A 23,534-nucleotide genomic window follows, 5' to 3' on the forward strand; every position below is an offset into this window, starting at 1 on the left:
AAGAACTGAAGATTAACTAAAGTGGGAGAGGACACTAGTCAGCTTCATGCCAGCCTCAAGCTGACTCATCCTTTCTCCAAATCTCCTATATATAGAGCTCTCTCATGAGGTCTAAGGGGGCTGGAATTTTGTGCAAGTAAGGAAGTGTTGTTGGTTTGTGTATAGAACTATTGGGTGATTGCTTGAAGGAGGTGAAGAGGAGATTTCTTTCTGCTGGGAGGTGTTGCTGGATTGGGCCTATTATGGTTGTAACCCTCTCAGAACTTTACTTCTTCCATTAATAAAATATTTGAGGTTCTTCTATATGCATGTGTCTTTATGGTGAATATATGCTTGTATATTTGATTTATGCTAATCCCTGAATCGATTATGGATGTATGCTTCTTGTAGTTTCCTTTTCTTGTGCTTTTACAGGATCTTTGTGTAGCTGGGCCGGTGAAAGAGCAAGGAGCTAGGAGCAAGTAGCAAGGAGTAAGGACTGGATTGACTATTAAGCGCAAGATAACGGTTAGTAGATCATCCTTCTCTTCTCTCTCTCATCTCATAAAGAAGTAATCTTGAATAGCTTTGCATTCAGTTGTTGCTGAGGTACTATCACCCTTAGAGTGGGATAGGGTCATTCCGTATTGGATACTTTTCCCAACAACACTATGGAAGTGTATTGTTTCAAGATTTGATGTTAGGATGTGACACATGAACTGTGACAGTAATATGGAGGAGAGTCATTTGAAGGACATAGGGGTTCAGAGGCTGAGGAACTACCATAAACTGAAAATGAAAAAAACTACAATCACCAAATTCCCAATTCGTAAAACAGATACACTCTACCAAATAAATATATCTATGTACCTATTTATAATTACATCTATAAACAAAAAAATTAAAATTAAAAATATTTATTTATGTATATATATTACATGTATAAAGTTGGAGACAAGGTGACACAGACGAAATGGGTTTCTGGGCTCTGACGTGGCTGCAGGCGGGCAGGTGGCGAGCACGGCTTCCTGCACTTTCCCAAAAGCAGATCTGAGTTAATCCGTAGTTAATTCGCAGTTAAACAGGGACTAATGTGAGCGCGGTCACCCTGTTTTTCCAACTGGACGACATCCGTCCCACCTTTCTCGGGAAAATAACTCCTGTCTAACGGTTTCGGTGGCAGTTTAGGTTAATGGAAGACATAGAGTATGAAGAGGAAGCGATCGACTATTCACAGGACCCGTATGAAGGTCAATCTATTTTCTACGGCCGCGGTGTTAACCCTAGCTCTACTGAATTTGCACCTCCTCAACTGGCTAACTCTCTGGCTGCTATGCTCCCTGGATCCTCTTCGACGCCACTGCATTTTGATTCTCTTTCCCTGGTGTCCCGGGGCCTAGACATCCCCCCTCTATCCCCTGGCATGCTCAATCTTCTCACCGCTATCACGCGTCCCTCCCCCAATTTCGATCCGCTCCGCTCTTTCAACCCGGTACCTCCCCTGAGAGTGCCTCATCCAGACTCGGCAAACCCTAACTTCCTCCCTTCGGGATGCTTCGACTCACCTGTTATTAACCCTAAAGCGGCGGTGCATCTGAAGGATTTGGGATCAGATCCATTAGCAGAGCACCCATCGGTGCCGAGAACTGGAAAGTGAAAGATCAAGTGCATGAAGAAATCCTCAAAGGATCTCACCATCACCTTTGCCAAAGATATTCCTATGGGTGAGGTGGTGGAAAGGGCCAACATAGTACTCGTTGAGCATGTGAGAGGGAGAGCTTACTCAGCAACCAGGCTCAAGAATTAGGTACAGGAGATATGGGGTGGTATTCTACAGGATCTGCCGGAGGTACCTAGTCTGGCACGAGGATGGTTTTCCCTGCATTTTTCAAGAGAAAAATACACAGACCTGATCCTAGCCAAATATTGGCACATAGAGATGGCCCCAGTTCTCCTCAAGCACTAGTCTCCATTATTCGACTCGGAGAGGGAACAAATTGGGGCGGGACCTATCTAGGTATGTTTACCCGGTCTACCTCTACAATTATGGTCCGAAGCGGTGTTTATTAGGATTGATAACACCCTCAGAACATTTTTGGAATATGATAAGACTTATGTGCAGTTAAAGAATCAGGCACTGGCAAGAATTATGGTGCATTTGGACACAAGGGAGGGTTTGGAAGAAACGATCACTCTCAAGTGGAGGCATTACACCAGGATCCAGATATTGGATTATGATGGGGTACTGTTTCATTGTAGAAGGTGTCATAAGGTAGGTGTTGTTGGGAAAAGTATCCAATACGGAATGCCCCTATCCCACTCTAAGAGGCGATAGTGCCTTAGCAACAAACAAGGAAAGCTATCTAAGTATTCTTCTTTATGAGATGCAAATAGAGAAAGAAGGATCTAACTAACCGATGTCTTCCGCTAGTTGGTCGATCCAATCAATCTCTCTCTTTCGTTCGCTTCCCGCTACCTGCTCTTTCACTGGTCCAGCTTCACACGGTTCCTGCAAGATCACAAGAGCAGAAGACTACACGAAAGATATAGATTCACATTCATAACTAGTTTAGGATCAGATATAAACTAAGTATGCAAATACAACAAAACATCATTGAAATACAAGCATATAGGAGAAACTCAAGCAACTTTATTGATATGATAAACAAGGTTCAAGAGGAGATACAACCAAGTGAGTCCCGATCTAGCATCTACCTCCCAGAAAAAGAATCCCTTCCTCTCCTCCAACAAAGCATAAATCACCCAATGTAATATTCTCAATCTCAAACCAACAACAATTCTCTGCAAATACAAAATTCCAGCCTCTTGAACCTTTGGGTGAGAGATCCATATATAGATGTGAGCAGAGAGGATGAGTCAGCTAATGTTTTGACTTGTGGCTTCTCTCTGTCAGTTCTTGTTTCCACTTGGAGGTTCTTGCTTCCATTTGGAGGTTGAGAACCTCTTACTCATCAGTAGTCGAATTCACTGAGGCAAGTGTCATTGAGGAAGATTCTGGAAGCTTCCAGGGTCTTGACACCTCGTTGAATGAACTTGCCATTTGTCAATTCCCGCTCAGTGCACCCTGGTAGTGCTTCTACCTGCGTTGCAGTGCAGGTAGCCAGTGCAAACTTTGCATTTCAGCGTAGACAGCTAGTGGAGCCACTGAATTGATCCTGATTTGACCATTTCTGAGTGGTTTTTGGTGGAGAACTTCTGGGAGAAGCTGTCATTGGTTGACCTTGTTCCTCTAGGGGTAGGAACAACTCATTTAGGGACTTTGGATCCCTTGAATTATTGACATTTCATGCTCAATGTTGTAAGGCACAAAAATGTCTATAACAGTTGCCCCCTAAAGTATGAGGCCGTTTATCGGGTGAAATGCTTTATTATGAGGATCCGAAGTTCTTCTAATGCTGGGAGGAGACCTGTAATAAGATACAATACAATACATTATTTTTCATACTGCTTTCATGATCTAGCTAAGGCGGGAATTCCTTTATAAATTCATTTTTCTGTACATAGAACAGACAATCGTCTGATGGTAGACTGATGATATTTGATGAAATCATCATCCTGATGTACATGTCAATGTCTTTATTTTTCCTGAATATATATCGCAGCCCGGATGGATGAAACTAGATCCGGGGTCTTCAATCTCGTTCGATCTTCACTCTAAGTACAAGTCGATCCATGTGAGAAATGTTCTGAAGTCGAACATGGAAAGACATCGCTTGATTACCAGTCAATGATGTAAATTGTTAACAAGCGCGAGAGGAATCACCGATAATGATAATGACCCTCAAGGTACTACAATACAATTCACGTGGTGTGAATAAAGGTCTTGGCGTCGAACACCACACAAAATCTTTCGGTCGAAGGTCATTGATGTATACCTATCGCCGGAAGTGAGAAACCTGCCATTGAGGCATGCAAGCTTCAAAGTACTGAAGGGGGTGTTCCTAGATCAACTTCTTGGATAATGAGATGATGTCGACAAGAAGCGATCCGTCAAAGGAGGGCCTTAATGTATCCCACATCAGTGACACGGAACGGAGCAAATGATTTTGATGGAGGTGAAAACGATCTGATGATTATGGTTCAGGGTGGCGGTCATGAAAGGATGAAGGATAATGTATGGTAGTGGATGGGACACGGTTGACTTCTCTGGATGACTTCTCTTGAACATATCAGCGACACTTGTGTGATGGATTGGTAGCATTTACCCCAAAGGTGGATGGTATGGTGATACCATGGTGAAGTGACCGGTGAATGAAACAACCCAACCCGACTCAGGCATGGAGTGGAAGTGTCATGTTCAAGAGCGACTTGCTACCAATAAAAGTTCCTTGAGTTTCTTCCCAATTTTTCCCTAGTCATTTCTGACCAGTACCTCTTTATTTTTGTCAAGCTTGAGGAGGATAACATATGCTTGTTCTATAATTTGCCCTTCGGGCAAACCCATCGCTATGTTTTAACGAGCCTAGTGATAGTGAAACTCGTTCTCGTCTAAAGACAAGTTTGTTGCTATTAATGCTTTTTAACGAGTCTAACGACAAAGATAACTCGGTCCTTTTCAATTTTAGAGAGTCTGAAAAGGTACGTAAAGGTAACTCCAAAGTTCCTTTTTCGTCATCTAATCCCTTAAGTCCGAAAAAGTATAAAACAATACAGAAGGGATGGATTTTCGATAGTTTTAACGAGCCGAACAAAACAAGCGCTCGATATTTTTGTGCAATAATCCCTCAGGTCCAAAAAATATTAAATTTAGAGGAGGGATATCACTTCCGGTTGCTTTAACGAGCTGGAAGGCCAAAACTCGGCAATATTTTCATATTTTACGAGTCAGCTAAAAAGAGCTTAAAGAAGACTCGTCTTTTGAGGAACGAGTGATGAAACGGGTTAGCAGCTGATTCCAGGTAAGGTTTGGAATTTCCAAATCACAGCAGTGTCACAAGGATGGCTAGTGAAATCACTCTTCGCAGCTGTTCCTCAAAATGGGTAAACAATCAAATGGAGGTGAATGATCGGCCAATGGAAAAGTGGAGGTGACGGTGCAAACAAGACCAAGGCTTTAATGGCTGATACTTTACATTCGCAGTGGTTATTTACCGGGTAGTTCATTTTTTAACGAGCTTAAACGCGGATTGAAACACTTGCTCGATCTTATGTTTATTTTTTAACGAGCATGAACTATGTGCTAAAACTGCTCGATTTTATGTTTATTTTTTAACGAGCATGAACTATACGCTAAAACTACTCAATTATAAGTTTGCATGCCCCCAGCATAATAACGCAAATCGAGGTGCATGCCCCCCAAGCTTCATTGCATTCAACTCGGTGGTTGGAATGAAGGTTTACCTTTTAGATTTGAAAAGGGGATTTGTTTCATTTTTTTAATGAGGTTGACACATTAAGAGAACTATCCTCATGACTCCTTGTTTCATTTTTTAACGAGGTTGAGACGAGATAAGAACCGTCCTCAGAGTCCACCGTATTTACAGTATTTGATAGGAATTCAAAAACTGAAGGATGATAGAGGTCATTTTGAGTATCTTCTTCATAATCTCGAAGAATGGAACGATTGTGGCAATCATTCCATGGTGCCCCCTCAATCAACATTGATTATACAATTCCTTGGTTGGTTCCATGCACTCGCGACCAAGGATCTGAAGGGGTACCATATTCTCTAGACCTATCTACCCAAACGCTTGATGAGCGTTGATTTGGGGTTGCCCCCCAGGACAAGAAAATTGATTGCTACAATATTTCTAAAATGGCGATGATCCATGTTGACAAAATGTTCAGGAATATTTGGAATCCATTAGATATAGAAGATTTCATATTGTAGGTTTCCACTGTGGCCACTTCCGCCAGATTACTTGGAGGCGGTAGGGAAAAAGTACCCATTAAGGCAGGGTCTTTTAGGAGACCTACTCCAATATTTTGAAGTGAATGATTGCTTCCATGGATCATTGGAATGCTTCCCGTAACTTGTGAACTATCAGGGAGAAAAGTTTGTTGGTCGACGACTGTAATTCCTCCTTGAAAGGGGAATGCAATCTTCCTAAAATAGGTCGACACAACAGTTGCCATGGCATATATCCACGGTCTTCCTAGTAGGATGTTGTAATCAAGATTCCCATCGATGACTTCAACATCTATTTCTACTGTTTTCCCCCCTAGTTCAACCTTCAAGTTATTTAGGATACCATATGGGGTATATGTCCTTCTGTCGAATGCTTTTAATGTCTTCGAAGATCGCGACAAGGTTGGAGATCCTAAAGTTTTCCAGCAACTCATCGACATAATACATGTAGATGCCCCCTCATCAATAATTGTTCGGTGAACAGTTTTGTTGAGGGCTTTCACTTGAATAAGGAAAGCTAGTTGAGCTGGTAACTGAGGATTGTATCCTTTGTGGTCAAAGGATACAAGATTGGAATCCTTAGGATCAACACCACCAATGGCCGATAACAAAGCCTGCCTTTGGGATGGACAATTTTGCATTACTTCAAGAGTCGACATAGCCGATGGCGATTGGGCCAAATCTTCCACTATGTTATAATGTTGCACCGCTCTGGCACGAGGATTAAATGTCGACTTGTGTACTACTCCCTTTGGCGGTTTTATTGTTAATTCAAGAATGATGGGTGGTACAACTTCTGTCGAATTTGTTGTCGAACTACTTGGTTGATCTTTACCTTTGTCGTTCGACAGTTGCGGATTCCCGTAATCTTTGTTCCTTGTTGAAATCAAAGCATCATTTTGTGGCTTGGAAATCGACAACATTAGCACTTGCGACGGGGAAGCATTTCCACTATCAACCAAATTTGTACCTGGATTTGGAAACGGATCAGTTAACACAGCTGAGGTTTGCGAACTCTTAAAGAATCTTTTAAGCTCAGCTTTGTATGGAAATGGCGAGGTCCAATGATCCTCATCACATATCTGACACCCTGAGGGGGGTGGTTTCATATTTCCAGGAGGTTTTGAAGAAGTTTTTTCAGGAGACGACTCACCCTGTTTCTTCTTCTTCCCTTTGTTTTGCTTCTTCTTGCTTCCTGGTTGTTTGGTTTCTTTGCCCTTATCTGCTGATACGACATTTACTTCCGAAGCAAGAATTTCGTCTTTTGCATTTTGATCCGAAATCTTATGGGCTTTCTTTAATGAAGCCTTTGTCGATTTTGCATTTGTCGTGCCAATCACGCCATCGCCGGCATGAGAGTAATTATTTGATTTAGGAGGAGGAGGAATTGAGAATTCTGGTCTAGGGGTGTCAGGTATTTTGTCGTAGAGCGTGCCAGACTGAGTATAGACCAAGTCTAGATATTGCGCACGAGCGATAACTTGCTCTTCCGTTACGACTCCACCCTTCGCCACATCTTCTGTTATGGTAGGAAGTAGCGACTTAATAAACCATTCAGCTAATACCTGATCGGGAACGTACGTTTTTACCATCCTACGACGACGTCGCCACTCATGTATATGATCAGATATGTGAGTGGTCGTTGTCTGTTTGAAGTTGGTTAAGATTTCCGTTCCCGTTTCATACATTATCGGTAATTGAAAATGGGTTAAGAAAGTCGTGGCTAAGGTGCTGAAATTGTCGAACGAAGCTCTAGGTAATTCAATATACCATTTAGTTGCTGGACCCGTTAACGTCCTCTGGAAAAGGTGAAGCCTTATCGAATCATCATTTAGGGTGTTTGATGAACACCACAGATGATATGTCATCGCGTGATTCGATGGGTCTTCACCTGGATTTCCATTAAATTTAGGAATGGTGGATGGAAGTTTGTGAGGAATCGCTGGCCACCAAGGGGCGTAAGCAATTGGATCATTTGTTAAACGGTGTAAATCGGGTAACTCTAAAGTTGCCACGAACGGTAACTGTTGATTCAGGTTAGGTGAAGCATACCCAGGGTATGATGGAATTGCCTGAGCAGTTGGCCTTTGCATACCAGCATAATGTAATTGATGCTGGTATGACTGATACGGTTGGTGGACTTGACCATTGTAAAGTGGTTGATTTTGACTGTTTTGAATGTACGGTTGTCCACTGTTCGCAAAGATCTGTTGCTCAGAACCTTGGTACACTTGTTGGAATTGTGGTTGTTGGTATTGCACCAGCCACGGTTGTGAAGCCATGTTCTGTTGTGCTATACTAACCGTTGGACCAAGATGTGGGGTAATTGTACCCGTTTGGACCTGTGTCACCCCACCAGTTGGCGATTGTGGTTGAGTCACAGGGTCAAGGGGCTGTTGCATTACAACCTGAGAAATCTGAGGTTGACATACAACAGGCATCGTTTGAACTTGTGACACTGTTACAATAGCTGGTGTTGTCGGGATGTTCGACATAGGTACACATTGTTGCATAGAATACACAACTCTTGGTTGTTGGGGTAGTATAGGTACCCAACCACTTGTCGTAATTCTAGTATAACCTGAATACTGTTGAGAACTCGCGTATGGATATCCTCCCGGAGGGGGTAATGAAAGGGCATACTGCCCCCCATACGGTGGTAATCCGGAAATCAAGGGGATTGTTTGCCCTTGGGGACTGGATGGCCCAAATTGACCTCCAAATGGATCAATTTGTCGAGTCTCAACATAAGAGTTGCCGGATATTATTCCAGAAGAACAAACAGGAACGAACCACACTGTCAAAATAGTCCCTGGATGGACTCCTTCTAGCGGTTGTGAGTTAGTCGGGACATATGGTACACCGGAAAACATTGTCAGAGTGACGGCAGGGAGCTCTACTGTCGCTGTGTCATTCGACACAGTCCTAGATGTTGACGGTTGTTCAGACATTTTGAGTCTATCCAATAGATTGCCTAGCGATTCTACAGGAACTTCCACTGGTGGTAGACTAACTTTTGATGTCGAAGGAAATAGAGTGACCCCTACTCCAAAATGTGTTGGAGTACTTGCTTGTGGATCTTCTACAATTTCCTCTATCGCAATCAAACCAGGTGGAAGGGGAAGACCGTCAGGTCCGTAAAATATTTCTGCTGCTGAAGAAGGGGTTGAATCGACAGCGACAGTTGTTTGAGGAGCAAGACTCTCTGAACCGGTTACAGATGGAACTGGTTCAGTAATGCAAATATTTGCTCTCAGACTAGGATCAGTATCACTGTCCCTCTGTGGCTGTTGAACTTCTTCTATAGAGGCAGGGTTTCCATAAATGTTTGGAGTAACCGGAATCTCAGATGTTGTTGGAACACTTGTTCTAACTTTGATAGGAGATTTCGAACCGGTTAAACGAGTTCGCTTTGTCTGTACTATTTTCGATTCCAGAGACAAATATGGTTGACTCGTAAGCCTCCGCGAACGACAGTGTTTCAATTGACTTTCTTCCATGATTGCGGATTACTCGATCGACCAAAATACAAAAGGGGAAAGTATGTTTCCGAATTAAATGAATTTTAGACGCTTTAGACACAACTTGCTTTTTCACTTTTAAAGAGTCGAGAAAAAGCTAAAGATGACTCTAGTCTCCTTCGATGTTTTAACGAGCCCGAAGTGACAAATGCTCGGATGGACTTTTTCCGTTATAGAGTCTGAAAAGGCCAAAAGGAACTGCTCTGGAGTTCTAGGCAGAGGGTGTGCCAAACTTTTCGCAAAACCACAGAATACGTTTTAGGGTACGGGCGGTCAATCTTCTTGAATGCTGTGTTCTGTGCATTGGGATCAGTAGGGCGGCCGACACGGCTTCCTATGGATAAAGGTTATATTCCTACAGGGTCTCCCAATATATACGCGACGGTACGTGGGAGCACAATCCGTACTGGTACTAATCGTCTCTCAGGAGGAATCACCCAACCATTAGTGAGGCGACCAGTGACCAGGTTTTACGACGCCGGAACACGTCTCTAGCCTAGACCTCTATGTTGTGCGTTATGTTACAAAGCATTGTTAAGTTCATTCAATTTATTTTAGGTTGATATTTTTAGAAGTTTACCTTTTTGGATCACCACGAGATGTATGATACAATTCCTAAATGCAATCTAAAGATGATAAGCAAGCTTTATATCTTTTCAACAATGAAAATCCTAGCTACAAGGGGAAAAGAAAGACACCATCTTTTCTCAAAGAACATAGAGCACACAGTAATGCACTTTTCCCTAAATCAACATACAAACTGTCAAAATGCAAATGTACATATGCATGTATTTGTTTTCACTTTCTTAATATTGATGCCTAAAAAGAAAGCTGTTATATAAATTTGAATTCGATTTCAAGTGAAAACAAAAACAAGTTCCTTTTTTGAAATCAAAAAGACGATTACGACACTTTATGATTTACTTGTTTCGACACTTTGAAATGCATAAATTCAAACCAAAAGACAAAAGTAAAAGCTAAATCAACTGTGAACAGCAAACAAACTCACTCCTAAGATCAAAACGACACTTACGACAGGTCTAGATCTAGGGGCGACAGTATGACCAGTTTACTTTTGTAATGGGAAACTGAAAATGATGTAACAAATACGCAAAGAACAAATACAGTTTCTTTATATAACTGAGGCGGAATTGAGGCAAAGAAAAGGGGTTTCAGATAGGTACACTGACTGATAACAGGATGCAAAAACAGAGGTGAAAACTGAGCAAAAGGAAGCAGGGAACCACAGCTGCACAAGGCAAAGACTGATCAGCGCACTCCTAACACAGAGGTTTTGACATTCAGCACAGGTAGCCTTCACGGGACCTGTGTTGAAATGCAGAACCTCTTCACAGAGTCTGCGCTGAAGCAGAAACAAGAGTTGTTTCTGGGTTCTGGGTTTCGGTTTGCAGTTTTTTCTACAGTTTTTGTCCGGATAAAAGCTATCAATTAGGTACAATTAGGAGGATGATTTATAGGAGGACTAAGATCTATCACAAAGGGCTATTAGAGCACTTGTGAATCAGCTTCTCAGATCATAAACAGGCCCAGTGAGAGGGCTAGAGTAGCTGATCTCTAATTTGCATTTGTAAATAGCAAATGCAGTTCGATTCGGCACTCTTGAGTTTATGGAATGAATAGCAATAGAAACACAAGTAAACCAACAAGATACTTTCCCCAACGGAGTCGCCAATTTGTTGTTGGGAAAAGTATCCAATACGGAATGCCCCTATCCCACTCTAAGAGGTGATAGTGCCTTAGCAACAAACAAGGAAAGCTATATGAGTATTCTTCTTTATGAGATGCAAATAGAGAAAGAAGGATCTAACTAACTGATGTGTTCCGCTAGTTGGTCGATCCAATCAATCTCTCTCTTTCGTTCGCTTCCCGCTACCTGCTCTTTCACTGGTCCAGCTTCACACGGTTCCTGCAAGATCACAAGAGCAGAAGACTACACGAAAGATATAGATTCACATTCATAACTAGTTTAGGATCAGATATAAACTAAATATGCAAATACAACAAAACATCATTGAAATACAAGCATATAGGAGAAACTCAAGCAGCTTTATTGATATGATAAACAAGTTTCAAGAGGAGATACAACCAAGTGAGTCCCGATCCAACATCTACCTCCCAGCAAAAGAATCCCTTCCTCTCCTCCAACAAAGCATAAATCACCCAATGTAATATTCTCAATCTCAAACCAACAACAATTCTCTGCAAATACAAAATTCCAGCCTCCTGAACCTCTGGGTGAGAGATCCATATATAGATGTGAGCAGAGAGGATGAGTCAGCTCATGTTTTGACTTGTGGCTTCTCTCTGTCAGTTCTTGTTTCCACTTGGAGGTTCTTGCTTCAATTTGGAGGTTGAGAACCTCTTACTCATCAGTAGTCGAATTCACTGAGGCAAGTGTCATTGAGGAAGATTCTGGAAGCTTCCAGGGTCTTGACACCTCGTTGAATGAACTTGCCATTTGTCAATTCCCGCTCAGCGCACCATTGTAGTGCTTCTACCTGCGTTGCAGTGCAGGTAGCCAGTGCAGACTTTGCATTTCAGCGCAGACAGCTAGTGGATCCACTGAATTGATCCTGATTTGACCATTTCTGAGTGGTTTTTGGTGGAGAACTTCTGGGAGAAGCTGTCATTGGTTGAACTTGTTCCTCTAGGGGTAGGAACAACTCATTTAGGGACTTTGGATCCCTTGAATTATTGACATTTCATGCTCAATGCTGTAAGGCACAAAAATGTCTATAACAGTAGGGCATGTATTCAAAGAATTCCCTCTATTCTCGAAATCATCGCCCTCAACTCATAAAGGAATTGCTCAAGTGGCGACTTCACAAGCCCCTATTTCGGCTTCACGAAGTAGACCATTGACTCGCAAGGAGCTCAGTGTGGGAGGGACGTCGAAGGAGGCTGGAGAAGCAATTAGGATGTCCTCGCCACCTCTGACCTGGGCTCGGGCTGCTGCAGCTGCAGAGGTAGCTCGAAACTCGGGTACATTTTCTTCTTCCCCTTTGATATCTCCTACAATCTCTAATTCTGTTGTTGATCCTTCAGTAGCTTTTGTTTCTCTGGTTACTTGTTCCATTCCCCCCCGCCCATCAACGCTCCATCCTCTCCTTCGGTCCATTCCTCTTCACTTCCTTCTGAAGTAGAGGCTTCGTCATGCCAGATATTGCCTCACCCTTACAACGTGAGGTCAAGACCCTCTCAGGGTTCCAACTCTCAATCTGGGCTGGGGGTGGTCTACCCGGGATCCCCTGCCCTTACATCCCAGGGTCACAAATCTAATCTATCCAAAGCTATTCAGAAAGCTGGAGTTGAGGTAGTAACTGGAAAACAATCCACTATGGAAGGGGTCCTTAAAGCATTGAAAGCCCTTGAAGGGGTTCCACCATGAAGTGCCTTTCCTTTAACTGCAAAGGTTTGGCTAGTACCTCCAAGAAACTAGCCATGCAGAGGTTGATTGAAAGCGAACCTATTGATATCCTTATGTTGCAAGAGACCTTGGGCAGTGCTGAAGCCATTAAGCACTCCCTCACCGGCCTGCGACCTAGATGGCATCACCATGCGCTGGATGCCATTGGTAGGGCTGGAGGATTAGCCATCGGATACAATCCTCGGACAATAAATGTATCTGCCAACTGGGGGGAGTGGCATACATAGGCATGGATTTCTTCTCGGCGGAGTTAGGGGAGACCCTGAGGATCATCAATGTATATGGTCCATGCCAGAGGAGGGAGGAATTCTAGCATAATTTTCTTAGTACAAACTTGACATCCATTGACCAGCTTATCATCGAGGGTGATCTCAACTTCTCAGTAGGATTCGGGGAATCCTGGGGTTCACTCGCACAGATAGACCCCTTGTCCAATTTCTTTAAAGACATCCTGGAATAGCATCATTTGGCTAATATTCCCATGAACAAGCCGATGCCTACTTGGAGGAACCGGAGGATAGGAAAAGCTGCCCTAGCTAGGAGACTGGACAGATTCATGATCAAGATCCCCCTTCTCCAGAGACTGTCTAGATACAGACAATGGGTTGGGGCAGGGGGCAAATCCGACCACTCCCCTATATATTTGGAAATTATGGGACCTGAAGCCAAGCCAAGGGCTCCATTTAAATTCAATCATATATGGCTTCAAGATGAAGAATATATTAAGCTGATCAAAGACTACTGGGTGTCCCACCATATAACAAACCACGGGACAACAACAGAGGGTTTATGTCATAATCTCTCAAAGCTCAAACAACTAACCATGACTTGGGCCAAAGAGAAGAAGGTCAAAGATGATCAAAAGATTCTGGACATAGAATCAGAGCTGGAAACCCTGATGGATGACAGGAATCTTGGATTTTCCTCAGTTGAAGGAAAAAACAGATTGATAGAGATTGAGATGTAGAAAGACAAGATCCTCAAGGAAAGGGAGGAGACATGGAGATTGAAGAGCATGGTTGTATGGTTGAAGGCATGAGATGACAATACCAGATTTTTCCAGAATTATGAAAAAGGGAGCAAGGTCACAAATACGATATGGAAGTTGCCCCTTCCCAATGGCGAATCGTCCGATAATTTCCAAAAACTCTCCAGAATGGGTACTTCTCATTTTCAGAATTTATTCAAAGCTCCCCAAGAAGCCAACCTGACAGATATTATTCATGTGGCTGGTCTCTTTCCCCGGTTTGTAGGTGAAGAAGAAGCAATCAAACTAAGTGTGCCGGTTACCCTAGAGGAATTGGAGGGGGTACTGAAGTGGTTCAAGAAGTATAAAAGCTCGGGACCAGATGGGTGGTCTATTGAATTCTATTTGGCTTTCTACGACACAATGGCCTCGGACCTCCTCCAGGTCGTGGAGAAATGCTGCTCATCAGGATGGATGTACAATGCTATCAATACCACCTTCATAGCTTTTATTCCTAAGAGTGATTTCCCTAGCTCTTTTGACGAGTTCCGTCCCATATCTCTCTGTAATTGCCTCTATAAGAGTATTTCAAAAATCATTGCCAATCGTATCAGACCTATTCTTTCTTAGCACATACTCCCTGAACAATTCGCTTTTCTCGAAGACCGCCAAATTCATGAAGCGATTGGTATGCTCGTGAAGCCATACATTCCATCCGAGTTCGTCGTCTAAAAGGTATCATTCTCAAGATTGACTTAGCGAAGGCTTTTGATCGGGTGGACTGGACTTATATTAAAATATTGCTTATCCATCTGGGCTTTCCTCTACCTTTCACAAACTAGATAATGGCATGTATAACCTCTCCTACTTACAATATGCTCATTAATGGTTCCGCCTCCCCTTTTTTCCATGCAGAGAGGGGTCTCAGACAAGGATGCCCTCTCTCTCCTTTTCTTTTCCTTCTTGTAATGGAAGGGATGAGTAGACTCATCTATTATGAAAAGCAGAATGGTAGATTATCAGGATTGAAGATTACTGATAAGTGTTTCCTAACACACCTACTATTCGTAGATGATGTTATCATATTTTTGGATGGAAGCGTCCGAGATTCGACTGCCTTTGACAAGATTCTTGCCTCTTTCTTCAAGGCAACAAGCATGATGGCAAACCACACAAAATCAACTATCTCCCAAATCTTTACATCTGCTCAAGAATCCGAACTGGATTTGCAGTGTTTCCCATATAATCCTCGACCGTTGGATCAGGGGTTCAAATATCTGGGTTATTGGATCAAACCGACGGGTCACAAGATTGCGGACTGGACATGGTTAATCACAAAATTAAAAAAATAGATATGGTACTGGAGCCATCGCTTCCTATAAAGAGCAGGGAGGTTAGTTCTCATTAAATCAGTCCTGGAGGCCACACCTATTTTCTGGATGGCCTTAGCCTGGATACCCAGAGGTATTCTAGCTCGTCTCAGGCAAATTTGCTATGGATATCTCTAGAATGGGAAATAGGACAAAAGGATTTTTTCTTGGATCAGTTGGGATAACATCTTGCTGCCAAAAAAGTGGGGAGGTTGGGGCCTAAAGAACCTCACACACTTTTCCCTCACTATAGCCGCGAAATTGGGATGGACTTTGCTTACAAAGAAAAATCTCTGGACAACAATCTTGTACCACAAGTACATTTGGCCACTACATCTCATGGATTGGATCCAATTACCTGGGTGGAACAAAACAGGTATATCTACAGTATGGAAGGCTTTATTGCGCTCGTTGCCGCTCATTCTGCGCCATCTAACTTGGAGAATAAATGATGTATTCAGGGCTCGTATAGGTATGGATCCATGGACAAGAGGTGGCGGGAGGTGTTATCTCCCACACGAGCTTGTTCAAATACTTGAGCAGCAGAATACTAGAGTTATAACCCACATAGTAGATCAGGAGAACACTTCCATATTTACTCAGGCATGGAAATCAGCAGCGCAGCTCAATCTGCCTCCGGAATGGCATCAAAACTGGGAGGATTACACTAATGCATTAAGTGAGTCTCATATTTGCATTAAAGAAGGACTAGATGAGCTCATGTGGGATAAGCTAGAATCCGGATTATATACCCCTAAGGAAGGGTACCTGGTTTTGATCGAGAACAAAAAGCTGGAAATAGTGCAGAGCTGGTGGAAGATCATCTGGCAATTAAAGACCCCTCCCAAAACTAAAGTCTTTTTCTAGTGCTTACTCCGGAACAAGATCCCCACGGGGGAAGCGCTCATGCGCAGATCTGTACATGGCCCCACTTGGTGCATTCTTTGTAAGCAGCAATCAGAATCAACCACTCATATTTTTCTTGCATGTGAAATAACTAAATAGATATGGAAGATGGTAACAGAGGAGCTCGGTATTGTGAGTAACTAGGAGAGTGAAAACATCACTATTGCATGGGAGAATTGGTATTAGGCACACTCCGGAACAAAACGTGTGTGTCTTCCCCTTATCATTAGCTGGGCAATTTGGTTGGCGAGGAACAAATGATATTCGAAAATGGCACGATTCGCTAGCACACTGTAACCGCCAAAATCATCGTAGCATACCATGAACTGCCAACAATTACCCCTCCTCGCACCCACAGACCAACTGCCCCGGACCCCATTGACCAATCTATATTTCGATGGAGTTGCACAACAGTATGGATGTGGCAGGGGGTTCATTCTAAATTTAATAGCGAATCATCATTTCAAAGTGAAGATGGGCTTAGGCATGGGAACTAACAATTTGGCTGAACTCACAACCATCAAACACCTTATGCATTTTGCATTAAATCATGACTGTAGAGATTTACAGGTTTTTGGGGATTCAAACATTATCATTAATTGGATCAATCTAAAATCTAGATGCCATGCACACACTCCTTAAATATATTGGATGAAGTGATGCACCTCAAAGCACAATTTAACTCCATCATTGTTCGTCATATTTACAGGGAACACAATCACTATGCCAACAGATTATCCAAGGAAGCCACGCACATTCCTGAAGGACAGTGGATAATTAGCGAACAGAGTGGAAAAACTCAGTATCAACACTACCACAGGCCCTACATAGATCAAGTCTACCCTTAGGTGGACGACCATTAATTTTTGTCATGTATATAAGCTGATAAATAGAAACCTAGTAGCTTATGAGCAACATCCTGCGAGATACAAGTATATATTTTGCTTACTATACATACATCCTGCGTGGTGTTTAATTTTGACATTTTGATACAGTATCATCCTGCAGGATGAGTTTTTGATTACGACATAGTCTTGTACAGGAAAGACTATAGACTTTTAAGTCATGAAGGAATCTGCATATGCTGAATAACATTTACTACATGTAATTTTTCACCATATAATGAAAGATTACGATTTTTCATTGGGAAAAAAAATATTACACGTATAAAGTTGAATTTATAAGTATATTAAGTAACATAGGCAATATTCGTAGACCATCTTGTAGTTTAATTATTTTATGCACCTTTTTTTTGGGAATTTAAACGTAAATTTGATGAGATAGTAATTTTTAATTATTTAAATTATGGTTTTGAATAAAAAATAAATTTAAAGATTATAATATGCTTTAAATTATACAAATAAAATTTATAATTCTTACAAACTTATTATTCCAATGAATATTTACACAATTCCCCATAAAATTAATAAAAGAGTATTAAAAAATAAAATATGCAAAAATTAGACTTTGTTCATAACAAATTAAAATATCCACTTTAAAGTGTATTGTTAAGGCACTCTGTAATGTGAAGGTCATTGGTTTGAAATTTTATGGGCAAAAATTTGTCCATGTTAAGGGATGGTGTGGCCTAAGTTTCTTGTGATCTTTGTGTGATTTTGACGAATTAAATGCCACTAGATCGCGATTTCTCAAGACAATTCCATTTAAAAAAATTTATAATATATTTTTTATAAATATTATTGAAATATACAATTTGTGATCATTAAATATCACACAAAATATTAAAATTTAATAGTATATTAATTCAGGATCCCTTAACAACCCTATGCCTTTCATTTTGAAAGCATGATAATTTTTTTCTAAAGTATTTAATATATTATAATTTTGGGTATAAATATTAAGTTGATATATGAATGTTTTTTTGTTTGTTTATGTGATAAGTGATTTTCCCGAGTAAGAATCATACTTTTAAAATTCACAAAGATATATATATTGTATCCCTCTAAACTTAGTTTTATGAATTTTTAGAATAAAATACATATTATTAAGCAATAAGGTTTTGTTTTGTTTTTGTTTTTTTTTTTTAAATATAAAATTTTTCATAGTTTGAATTTAAATTGCATGTGTGGAACTTCAAAGAATTTATATTAGTGTGAAAAATAAATATTTACAATGTTGATAATTTTTATTGGCTTGTTGCTAGGGAAACCAAACCAGTAGTCTAAACTCAAAATTTTAAGATTGTCTCTATTGTTCGTCATCTACTTAGCTCATAAAACAAAACAAGCAAAGAAAAAATGTCTACACAAAGAACACTACATAAACTTAAAGACATTTCCAAATGGTTGGAAAATAAACTATGAGGTTGAGCATGAACCATATATTCTCTCACTAAACTGAATTTTGTGCCTAATCTAGCAACTAGGGATCACTATTAGTATCTTATGTTGAGGGGTTTGTGCCTATGATTCGCTTAGTCAAAAGTGTGAACTTCATGCTAATGTTGTCTATTTTTTCTATGGTCTCGACCATACAATGATACTTTCTTGTTGAGTGTCAACCCTGTTTTTAGGAACTCTTCTCATAAGAGTTTTTGTGTGCAAATACAGGTTGATAGTCTGCATGTAAACAAATTCTCTGGCTCTAGTGAAATTTCCTACATAAAAGATCCAATTTTTGGTCTTTCGTTCCACGTGTGTCCTTAGCATGAACTGGTGAGTTTGTCTGACTTGCTCCTCTATGTCAAATATTACTCTATTGAAAAACTTAGGGATGATATCCTTGTATCTTTCCATGATAGCCTTGGCAAAAGATTGTTCATGAGTGCCTTTTAGGGTTGGGGGACTATAGACAAGAGAGGGGGGAGCCTCAAGTCTATCTCTTCTACCATGTCGAGAGGGTCTAACTAGATGATGCCTCACCATGTTAGTGAATGGATATGTGGTAGGAGAAACTGAGATGGGAGGGACAAGTCGAAATAGAAGGGAGTGAGAAGTGATAAATAATGGAGGATTGATCGAGGGATGAAGGCCTAAGAATAGGGGATGAAAATAGTAAGGGTTGGACCAAAACGAGAGGGGGAGCTAGCAATAGGACCAACAAATAATAGGGAAGAAACAACATATAGCGAGGGAAATGATAGAGATATAGGCAAGAAGTAACCTCTCAGATACACAGGGTCGAGGAAGGGGATGGAGGTCTAGAAACCAAAAGAGCTCATAGAGGATAGAGAAGTAGACATAAAATGTTGTAAATTCGAAATAGAATTGCAGGGTAAGAGTAAGAAAAAATTGAACCTGAGAGAGAAGGTCCCATGGAGAGGAGTGACACACATGGGTGAGAAGATATGGAACTATCGAGATGGATGGAGATAATTAGATCCTTTCCTGTATGCTCTCCATGAAATGACGCTAAAATCTAGAGTTGCAAAGCCCGATTTTATCCAGCCATATCTCATGGATTATAAATGGATTTAAACACTTCCTATTCACTATTTTTTGACCCCGTCCCCATTCCCCTATATAATGATCATGGTTTGGCCTATATTCTTCAATAATTGAAACACTGTGTCCTTGAAAGTGCAAACCATAACACTAGTGTACCTTCCCAACTCTTTGCACGATTATTCTCTATGTTGGTGCAGTAGACACTAGCTTACCATCTTTTTTTTGTCCTTTGGAGCAACGGTATGTCCATGTAGTCTGCCATGTGGAGATAGCCTACTCTCCTTTATGACTTCGCGTTATCATCACTACTCCTTTTTTTCAAGTTTATTGTAACTAGTAACACTAAGGGTGATACTTAAGAGGTTGGTAAAGAATGAGTAAAGACATCGATACACCATGAGGCTTTAGTGCTAGTCATTATTGGGTATATAATGTATTTCACTATATTATTTACATGGAAAGATCACTTTGACATGCAATATAATCAGCATGTCTTGGCACAATCCTTTGTATGCCCATTGATCAATCTTAAGGTTTGTTCTATCTCTTGTTGGAGTAAATGATGAGTAGACTAGGGAAATATGGGAAATTATCTCTAGAGTTAGGCAATTGTTTGTGTGTTGATAATTTTTTAATATACCTTGTGTTGTTATCTTCTCAAGTCAATTGTTTGGCAAACAAACTGTACATTAAGAGTTCATGGTTGTAAGTTAAAAGTTATATATTGGATAGAAAATAAAAATGACAAGACTAGAAAAGGCTATGGCTCCCTAGTATGTGCCTTTCTCACTAGTGGGATTGTTACTTCATTATAGATTAGATTGTGGCTTGCTATGACCTTCTTCCAATGTCTTTATGTCTTCTCTCATATGAATCACTTTTGACTATGTTCCTATAGCATGTTTCTCTCCCTAATTCCAATGCATTCTCTCTAATGACAAAACAATTGATGGAAATTTCTCTGAACTACCCTCATTTTTGGAATAAAACGTAACTTGAAACTTAGTCTAGTCTCAAGCATGAAATGCTCCCATGTTCTTTATAGCGCTATATCTTGAATTTAGGAGAGGTTAAAATGTTGTCTTGATCCCTTATTTCATCTATTTTCTCTCTTAATATTCCATTGATCCTAATCCACCATGGCATTGTTATGATAACTACAAGAAATAATAAATAGAAACAACCATAACCCTAAAAGAGGACCACCTATCATAACCATAGAGTAGGACCACTTGTCATTCATAGGACCACTTGTCATTAAATGACTTGTCATTAATGTGGCATTTCTTTGTAATATTGGATTTATGTTTTATAATATTGGATTCTTACTCTAGTGGAGAAGAAACAATAAATAGAAGTGGTCATAACCATAAAAGAGGACCACCTATCATAAAACAAAAATAAATAAGATTAAAGAAAATGAACATCCATTAATGGCATTTTTTTGTAATATTGGATTTCTTTAATACTGGCAACTGTTATTTGTGTTATTAACTATATATTAAGAAATCAAATAAGTTTCAATGAATGATGTTAGAATGAACATTTAATAATGATATTTATGTGTGATATTGGATTTTTGAGTCCTTCAGCAATTGTTTTTTGTGTTATTAACTATATATTAAGAAATAAAATAAAATATAGTGAATTGTGTTTTAAGAAATAAAAAAAATCAGCGAATCGTGTTTCATTATAAATAGGTTCTACATGGTAGCTATTCCCTGCCACTTAGTTTAAACATAGCTAAATAAAGTAAAAAACAAGATTCAGTTTTAGTATGTGACATATTGATAAACTTATAATATGTATATCATCTATAATGGTTTTGAGAAGTTGTCTAAAAGGTTTTCAACTATTTATAAAAAATAGATGTAAATTAGTCATTTATGATTTAGAGTCTCTCGGTTATTCACTGTTGTCAATATTTAACTATATATGAATATGGTTGTCCATGATAACCGTGGAGGAGCATTGTGTCCATGGTTAAGCATTGTTGAGGTGGTTTAAGGATGGATGAATATGGTTGTGTTATTGCCCATGATTGACCATGATTGAGTTTATTTGACCATGGTTAATTATGTTCAACCATGGTTGATTATGGATGAACATGGTTGGCCATGGGTGACTATGGGCTAATGTGGTTGAGTATAGTTGTTAATGTTTAACTATAGACAAATATGGTTGAAAATATTGACTATAGTTGATAATGGTTGAACATTGTTGAGTTTGATTGACCATTGTATAGTTTGACCATTATTGGGCTTGTTTGACAATCAGTGCCAACATGTAACTATAGATGTATATGGTTGACCATGTTGACTATCGTTGATTGTGTTTCTCATGTGAACCATGAATAACCATGGTTGAATATGATTGAACTTGTTAACCATGTTATACTATAGTTATGACCCCATTGATTTACGCTACATAAATCTCATCAATAAAAGTAGAATTGATTATGTTAAGATTTTGAAAAAATCTTTATTTTTGTGCAAAATAGAACCTAATAAAACTTTAAATTTAATTATATTAAATTTAAAATTTAAAAATATCAAAAGTTATATTAATATAGCTTTAACACAATAAAAATAAACAATATTATATTATATTAAAAATATATTAGTAAAATAAGTTATTAAAATTATATAATTACATTAATTATTATTATTAAGTCTTTTCTTCATGAAAATATCATTATTAAATTATTATAATATTATGATTATTAAAAATATATTTTATAATAAAAAAATAGATGATTATAATTATATTAAAAATTATTTTGTAAAATTTAAATTATTTAATTGTTGAAACTACATTATCAAACATATTTATGAATTTTGTATATGATTTACAAAACTTAAAAAGATGTGACACACTAAAATGTCTGGACTACAATCGCAAGGTTGTGTACTTTCTTAGCATTAAACAATAAATGGAGACATGTTTTCTTAGGAAGCCACCTTGAATGAAATACAACATACATTTATTGATGAAATACAAGATACATTTTTTTTGGGTATATTTTTTTATTAAATTTGTTCAAAGTAATTTTTGGAATTGTAAGTTTTAATTGCATCATCTACACTAGTATAGTGCTTCAAAAATGTCTTAGAGTATTGAGTATATTTATGTATTTAGAAATTTATTTTAAACAATAAAAAATCATAATCTCTACCAAAATTGTATCTTCAATTTTGACTAAAAAACTCAAACCATTAAATAATTAAACAACTTCTTAAAAATTATGTTAAATTAATTAAATAGATTATTAAATACTATGATAATTAAATAATACTATGATCTATGTAGTTCTCATTAATTAATAGAAGTAATGGGGACATTAATAGATGCAAGGAGAAATAACATGTTCAATTTGATAGCCAATCAAATTGAACAGAAATAAATTAAATTATTTTTAAGAAATCATATATGTCAATGTGTAATGTTATACTTGCAATTTTTTTTTTATCAAACACAAATTAATATAGATTTGACTAAAAACCATTGCAATATCCAACTAGCCAAGAATAATAAAATAATATAAGATAAAAACTACCCGGTAATAATGCTCCATTATAAACCAAGAAAAATAAAAATAAAGTTTGTTTATTATAAAACCTATAACACATATCCACATTCCGTCGTTTCCCGTGACAAAAGTGAAAGGTAGGTTTGGATAAAGAGTTGTGATGGTGGAACTTTTAAATATTTTGAATATTTCAATCAAGAAACCTCGCGGAATGTTACAACCAAGAAACTTGTGCTGATCCCCACCTTACTAGTGTTTTTTTGGGGTTATAAAATAACATCACAACACTAGTTGAGATACAACGTTTGGCCAAAAGGAGCGAGCCGTCGGCTGCAGCTCCTTGCTTCTAGTTTTTATCTATTTGTCTTATTCATTGTCTCAGCCTATCAGTCCATCCATTCATCCCAATGGAAAACCTAGCACAACACTCCAAAAAAAGCACGATGCTTCATCATCTTCTGCCTCGACCTCTTGTCCCCGATATGATGTTTTCATCAATCATCGGGGGCCCGATGTTAAAAACACCTTCGTTAGCCAT

General features: G+C 39.2%; 1 protein-coding gene across 1 annotated transcript in view; it reads right to left on the reverse strand.

The window, feature by feature from the left end:
- Positions 1–12,466, reverse strand: part of LOC149266089 (disease resistance protein RPV1-like) — a 62,484-nt gene extending 50,018 nt beyond the window's left edge. Inside the window, exon 1 of the mRNA XM_089407132.1 lies at positions 12,329–12,466. Coding sequence (XP_089263258.1) covers positions 12,329–12,466 — 138 coding nt within the window. The remainder of the gene's footprint in view (positions 1–12,328) is intronic.
- Between the last annotated feature and the right edge of the window lie 11,068 nt (positions 12,467–23,534).

Source organism: Pinus tabuliformis, chromosome 6, assembly GCF_031772625.1.
Source record: "Pinus tabuliformis cultivar Carrire ecotype Pingquan chromosome 6, CPIR1, whole genome shotgun sequence".
In the NCBI taxonomy this organism is placed as follows: Eukaryota; Viridiplantae; Streptophyta; class Pinopsida; order Pinales; family Pinaceae; genus Pinus; species Pinus tabuliformis.